The sequence below is a fragment of the Solanum stenotomum genome, chromosome 2 (genome assembly GCF_019186545.1).
Source record: "Solanum stenotomum isolate F172 chromosome 2, ASM1918654v1, whole genome shotgun sequence".
Classification (NCBI taxonomy): domain Eukaryota; kingdom Viridiplantae; phylum Streptophyta; class Magnoliopsida; order Solanales; family Solanaceae; genus Solanum; species Solanum stenotomum.
In genome coordinates, this window is record NC_064283.1 from 46,503,431 (window position 1) to 46,511,140 (window position 7,710).

At 38.6% G+C, this 7,710-nt stretch overlaps 1 protein-coding gene across 1 annotated transcript; it reads right to left on the reverse strand.

Moving 5' to 3' along the window:
- Positions 1-6,743: 6,743 nt before the first annotated feature.
- LOC125856032 (uncharacterized) lies at positions 6,744-7,465 on the reverse strand. The gene is made up of 2 exons (XM_049535633.1): positions 7,105-7,465; positions 6,744-6,886 (listed from the first exon to the last, which is right to left on the reverse strand). Exons 1-2 carry the CDS (start codon positions 7,463-7,465, stop codon positions 6,744-6,746), a joined length of 504 nt encoding a protein of 167 aa, XP_049391590.1.
- Between the last annotated feature and the right edge of the window lie 245 nt (positions 7,466-7,710).

The following is a 7,710-nucleotide window of genomic DNA, read 5'->3' on the forward strand; positions in this document are numbered from 1 at the left end:
TTAGGGATGAACCCTCCAGAGTTTAGTGGCTCCAAGGTGGAAGAGGATCCAAATGGGTTAATATAAGAGGTTTATAAGACACTTGCTATCATGGAGGTAACTTCTAGAGAGAAAGCGGAACTAGCCGCTTACCAATTGAAAGATGTTGCCCAAATTTGGTATGAGCAATGAAAAGATGCTAGGCCGGTAGAGGCGAGTCCTATAGAGTGGGAAACTTTTAAGTTGGCATTTCTAGATAGGTTCTTCCCCCAGGAGTTGAGGGAAGCCAAAGTTGGAGAATTCATCAATCTTAAACAAGGTGATATGAGTGTTGAAGAATACTGTTTGAAATTCACCCTTTTGTCTAAGTATGCTCCATCTATGGTAGCAAGTCCTACGGATATGATGAATAGGTTTGTGAAGGGAGTGTCCAAGCTAGTGTCAAAAGAATATCGTACGGCAATGCTCTATGATGATATGGACATATCACGCCTTATGGTGTATCCTTAAAAAATGGAGAAGGATAAACTTCAAGAGGAAAAATCTAAGGAGAAAAATAGGTCTAGGATGCATAATGATAAGTCTTTTCATGATGGGTGATGCTTACCGTGACCAATGACTCTATCTTACGGTATAAGTGTCTACGATCGTCAATAATATAGTAACCCAACCAAAGATTGGGGTCGTGTCCCAAGGGAGCAGTTTTAAGAATTGATAGAAAAATAGAATTTATATTTTAACTAGTCGTAACTAAAGACATTTGCGATAAAATACATTGTAAATTAAAGGGGGCGACACAAAAGTGTCAAATATCAAAGGGGGCTTTGTAACAAGTACTGAAACAACAAAATAAACAAGAAAATCAAGTATAGGGAAAGGTTCTTGGGATGTGACCACAATATAAGTTGAGATAAATTGTTGGGTACATGCTTTCGATAGGAAATCTACAAAATAATAGTGACTAGGCTAAGCTTTAAATGGATATAAGTTCCCACTCTAGCAACTTACCTCGTTTCAAATGTGTTCCACTTGGACACCCATTTGCCGCATGAAGACCAACCTACACCTTACCCCACGCACTCTCTCGAGTTGAGTCTTAGGATATGGGACTAGGGCTCACTCTCTCAGGCTGAACCTCATGTCGACCCACTCCTTAGGCCATCAGTCTAGTGGTTTCGGTTTCGCGACCTCCCTCTCGGGCAAGTAGAAAACACATGGGTGGCTTTGTATTTGCAACTGCAAATCCTTTAGATTAAACCACAACCACTAGGTGAAATCACCATTAAAATACATCTAACCTATCATCAAGTAAGACCCAACAAGAATATCAACCCATATTTGCTAAATCACACCCCAAGAATGGGGTTTTTAGCCACTCATCAAGAAATAAAAAGTTATACCTAACACGATAATCTTTTTAGCCCTATTTGCTCCGTTTTGCGCCTAAGTGTCTATGCTTCCACTAAAGCTTCAAATACATGAAACTTCAGCATTTTAATCAGGTATTGAGAGAAAACAAGCATTTAAGGACACTATTTCTATTAAAATAAAGCTCTAAATGAGTCCAATTTATGGACTCATCAACACCCTCAACTTAAACTTTTGCTTATCCTCAAGTAAACTCAAGTTCAGCAGTTCAAATAGGTTGCCTCAAACAGTGCTACACAAGACTAAATTATAAATACACACAACAAGGCTCAATTTACTTATGCAAGGATCACTTGTGTACTCAAAGATTCAAATTGTGACACATCATCACCACAGATTCTCATGCTCGCAATACTTGCTACCTGTGCAAGTTTAAGCTCAACAAAAATATCTAAATGCCCTCGCACAAAGAATGATTCAATATTCACACACAAATATGAGTCATTTTAAGATCAGGAACCAGATACAACACTCACACTCAAAAAGAGGAACACAATGCATGTTTTCACCCATAGGTTTGCCCTTATTTTCCAATTGACTTTCGATCTAGCTTACTCAAGATCAAAAAGGTCTTTCTAAGGCTTGTAACAAGGCTGAGTGCAAACGTATGGTCATTTAGGCTTAGTGACTTTTTCCTCGTGAGATGTGGTATTCTCAAAGCATTCCCTTCTTTTCCTTTATCACTTCTTTTTCTAGTGCTTTTAAGTCATCATTTTTGTCATGACCCGGGAGCACCCCCAAGTCGTAACAAGGCGTACTCGACCCTGAAGGGGTCTTATACAAGCCACATAGTCATTCATTGCATTCAATAATGATAATATTGCGGAATTAAAAACTTATTTACATCCAAACATTCAAACTTCATTAAAACAACTTTAAAAATACACAGCGGAAGTCTAAGTCTCACATGGCCATCTTAGACACAAACACAAAACATAAGTAGGGACACAACCCTTTAAAATCGAAACAAACTAAAAGTGTCTATTACATGAACAAAAGAACTTAAAAGTCTTGTCCTCGAATCCATGAGGACGTACCAAGTCTTGGAGGAAAGCAATCCAACACTTCAAACTAGCTAGGAGGGATCACTTGTCGGAACCTACACTTGTAGTAAAAACATGAAGAATATGGGTTAGTACACAAAATGTACTAAGTATGATGACCATGCAAAACATGCTTTAAAAGGGACATTTTGGCTAGAAACCATGCATTATGCCACTTTTTGAAGTATCATGAACAGTTGCATAGAAGACATACAAGACAAGCATAAACATCAAGTAAGTCATAATATCACCTTTAAACAATATCAACATGAAAACCTTTACCTTGGACCTTCACCTCAAGCAACCCTTATGCTATACCTCGTGCAATGTATGGATGGCGTCCCATACCACCATCCATACTAAGGCACCACATTTAGGTCACTTAAAGTAACTTATCATTCCTTTCTTTCACCTTTGCACAATATTCATACATAAGAGGTATATCATTAATTAAGACATGACAAGGGAAAATAACTCATAATATAACCCAAGTATAGCATGCATCTCATATTAAGCATTTGAGAGCCAACATTCTTTAATAACCTTATTTAGGCCACAATTGTGTCACATACATTAGGATTTAGAGAAACTCACTATGACCCTCTCCAAGCCTACTCGTGCAATGTATAGGTAGCATCCCATACTACTACCTACACTTTGTAGAGCCTATCAAGAAACCATAATGAAATCTCACATGATGGGAAGTAAGCATTTAACCGACATAGACCATGAGAGCTTGTCATGGAATCCGGTGTCATAAGTCCCCACACCGTAAAGAGGTGGTCTACTTGCCTAAGGAAGACCGGTATATATAGCTTAATGGATCCACTAGCTACCTATGCGGGCACATAGTTTATGGGATAAGGTAGACGATCATTGAAACTCATGCCTAACCATTGGGGGAGTTTCCATCTAACCAAATCCACTCGGTGCTTAGCCTACATTCCCATAGAATAGTTCGTTACCTTGACATTATCACATATGAGAGGTGCCATTGGCCTACCAACTCCAAATTACATTCATTAACACGTGAAAGGGTGCTTTAAGCCTACCGTTTCAAGGTTCATTTAGGAAAGCTCATTAACTCCTCTTGAAAGGGTGCCATGGGCCTACCGGTTCAAGTCTCATCATTAACCTTCATGGAAAGGTGCCATAGGCCTACCGACTCCAAGGTTCATTACTATCATTAATGGAAGGGTGCGATAAGCCTACCGATTCCAAGGTTCATTATTATCATGAGTGGAAGGGTGCTACTAGCCTACCGATCCGAGGATTCAACAACCAATAATATAATCATTTAAACAAGAAAATGATGCACAAGCTCTACCAATTCGAGATATGCAATAAATTGGAGAATCCTTCATATTCTATCATCAACATTCATGAGTGTCAAATTGAGAAAAATCCTTTCAATAATAACACATTTACGTTCATAACATGATCACATTAGCTCCATTAAATGTCCATTCATAAAAATGTCATGTAACACTTATATTTCTCATACTATGCCTTCAAGGCCATGGTCACAATACATTCCATAATTAAACACCTCCACCATAAGTGGATCAAACCAAGCAAGAACAATTTTTTTATCCATAATATGAGATTAAGCCAACTTACCATCCTCCAAAGCCATAATCAACAACACTCAAGTCCCAACCATTTTTCTTACCACAAGAGAATTCTTCCATAACTTGCCCATAAGGCCACAATCCTCAATTATCCATATACCAACAATTCATCATAAATAGGTATAGAAAATCATATAAATCAACAATACAATCCAATCTAAACACAATTTCATCAACATTAAATCATAGGCATTAAACCCACTTCATTAGCAAATTCTAGGCTTTTAATGAAAACATGGGTTCTTGAAGAAGTTTCATATAAAAATCATCTTAAAATCATAAATAGAACTTCAATTCACCAATATAATGACTTTGAAAACATTTTACCCATGAACCCATACCTAGATTAGAAAATAGAAGTTTTGTTCTTTGAAGACTTTTGAAACCCTTTTTTTTTTTGGACTCTTTGAAGGAAAGATAATCAAGGATCAAGGGTCATCATACCTTTGTTAAGATTCCCCAAGAAAATTGATGAAGAAACCACCTTCAATCCAAGCCCTAGCTCCAAGTTCTTGACCTTCTTAAAATGGAGGATTGTGGAGAGAGAAGTATTTGAGAGGAGGTGAGTTTCTTTTTAATTCTAATTGGAGTGACTTAAAATGGAAGAATTTGGTCTAGAAGGGTTTTAAAATTTCTATGAAAGACGTATAATAAAAGGGGTTCAACTTAGAAAAAGAAATAAGGACCCACTTAAAAGTTTCCACTAAACCCGTCTAAGCTCGTCCTTTTTGACAGTGCTTCACTACTTTGGGCATAAATTTTTACTCCGAGATCGGAAAAGGGAAAACTAGGTGGCGTTGGAAAGAGGACTCAGATACCTTTAATTTGATAGGTAATGGTCCACCTATTTCATTTTGAGCTAAAAGATATCATCATTCGAAGTTGACCCTAAAAGTAGTAACTTTAAAAATCTGCCCCTTGCTCGTCTATTCTAGTGGGATTACTCAAAGGCTGGTCAACTGGGCAGTCCACTAGGCGACCATAGGGGAATAAGGGCGACTCGCTAACCCCTTAGGCGATCTAGCAGCCCTATTGCCAAACAGTCCTTCTGAGGACAGGGCTTCTTTCACCTTAACTCGCTAGCCTAGGCCCTTGCTTGCACCCTAGGATGCTACCTAACTCCATTTAAGTTCTAAAACAGCATAAACATCAACCTAATCTCCCACTAACCCAAACGTCAAGGCTCTAGTTCATTCTATCATTTTCCGAGTCGTTACAATTTTATTCACTCCCTATGAATTGCTTGGAACCCCAATATCCTTTGTACTTTAATACACAAATTTCTTTTTCAATCTTTTTTTTTTGGAGGGCTCCATTGTTCTGCAACATGGCTAAAGGGGGACTTCTTATAGCACTTCTTGACTTCTCCTTTTCCTTTTCACCACACCCCCAACTTAGGCTTTTTGTCCTATGTTGGCTATCACTAAACCATAAATCAAGAGGATTATAGGTAGTGAATCGAGTAAGGTCTAGGGTTTATCAAGGTTCTTCCAAAGAAAGGTAAGGCTCAAAGGTGTTCAAAAAAGTTTCACACGCTCACAAGTAGATTACAAAAAGAGGTATATGTCAAATTGGCTCACGCTCTTTAAAATTACCTAAGATCATCCCAAGAGGACACCTTTATAAATCAATCAGACTAACAAGGCAAATTCTAGGTTTATTCATGCAAGGTTCAAAGTAAGCTAAACACACAAGGTATCGATACTTCAGTCAAGCAAGACTGCACACGTTTGCTAGTGTGCAACGGTCATCACAAGAGAATCAATTTGATAAATGGCTAGTCACAACGAGATGCAAAGAGTGCACATATTGTCTATGTAACTTCATTTGGCCTCGTCGTAGCCGTGCATTCATGTTTGTTCAATTAAGAGCACTATTCAAGTCATCGGTACTGATCAAAACTGTGACTTAATTTTTTTCAAAAGAACAGCCACTTTCAATATAAGAGGTGGTGAAATATTTTTGAAAGGATCAAACTTATTTTGCAAGTAAAACAACAGGAGCCATAAGCTCAAGCATCCATAAAAAGAAACAGTATTTAAAACACAACTTAAAGGAAACAACCCAAATATATACAGAACAAAACATGAATGTCAACACAAAAGGTGTGGGCCTCACCCCACCACAAATAAAGAGTGTTTGTACTCAATTTCAAGTAATAAGTGTTAAATGGGAATCGATAGAGTAAACCAGTTGACCCAGAGATATTTTGATCAACTAGTTGCAAATGAGGCTAGATCTCTCAAAAATAACTCAGGGGTGTTGAAAGACCAACCTTGTGTGAAGATGGTCGGGTGCCATACAATCCATAACTGAGTATAATTTAGCAACGCGAATACTCTAATAATACATGAAATATAAACTAGCGTGCAAGTGTGAGTTAGGGAGTATGAAAAAGTGAGGTAAGCAGTAAATCGGACACTTTGAAACCTTTGCTTGGAGGACTTTCCAGTTATCGCCTATTCAGTGACATTAATTATACTGGCATGTTTAATCGGCGGCACGCCAAATATTTAGCTTCCTCGCAAAATATTAGAGGACCTCTGGTTGCAGGTGAGTTCGAACGACGACTTGCATCGTGCTCGCCTACAGGGTCGGCGATTCGCTGCTAAATTTTTTTACGTGCGCCGAGTTTTACAGACTCTAACCCATCTGGGAGAGTTCAAATGACGATTAATAGTGCGATCACCGAATCAATCCGCGGTTCTCCAAAGATGTCCTGAGCTTGCCAATTCTTTCTGCGTGTCGTTGAATGGACTTGTGGTGCCCCTATTTGCACTGTTCGTTCACTATCCACGCTTCTATCTGCACAATTGACACATTATTATTTTATCAAAGAGATGTAATTGGTAAGAATCTTGGGTTGCCTCCCAATAAGCATCTTATTTAACGTCGTGGCTCGACGTAGGAATACTATCAAGCATCCTTCAGTTACAATTCTTCAACTAAAGCGATTTCCTGGCAGTCCCTAAGGTATAACTTCAAATGTTGTCTGTTAACTTTAAATGGGGGTCCCTCTTTACCTTCAATTTCTATGGCACCATTGGTGAACACTCGTGTCACTCTGAAAGGCCCAGACCATTTGCATTTTAGCTTCCCTAGGAATATCCTTAGTCGTGAGTTGTACAATAACACCCAATCTCGCACATTGAATTCCCTCTGGACTATCTGTGTGTCATGCCATTTCTTTATTTTCTCTTTGTAAATGGCTGAGCTGTCGTAAGATCTGAGCCTGAACTCATCTATTTCATTTAACTGGTCCAACCTCTCCCTTGAAGCCTTTATCCAATCTAAATTCAGAACTTTTAATGCCCATAAGGCTTTGTGTTCTAGCTCAACAGGTAAATGGCATGATTTACCAAAAACTAGCTGATATGGGGACATTCTTATAGGTGTCTTATAGGCAATCTGATATGCCCATAGGGCATCGTCAAGCTTTCTAGACTAGTCGGTTCTACTGCCATTTACTGTCTTGGATAGAATGCTTTTGATCTCATGATTTGACACCTCAACTTGTCCCCTCGTTTGGGGTGATATGGAGTGGAGACCTTGTGTTTTACTCCGTATTTGCTCAATGCACTGGAAAACCACTTATTGCAAAAATGCGATCCTCCATCACTAATGATTGC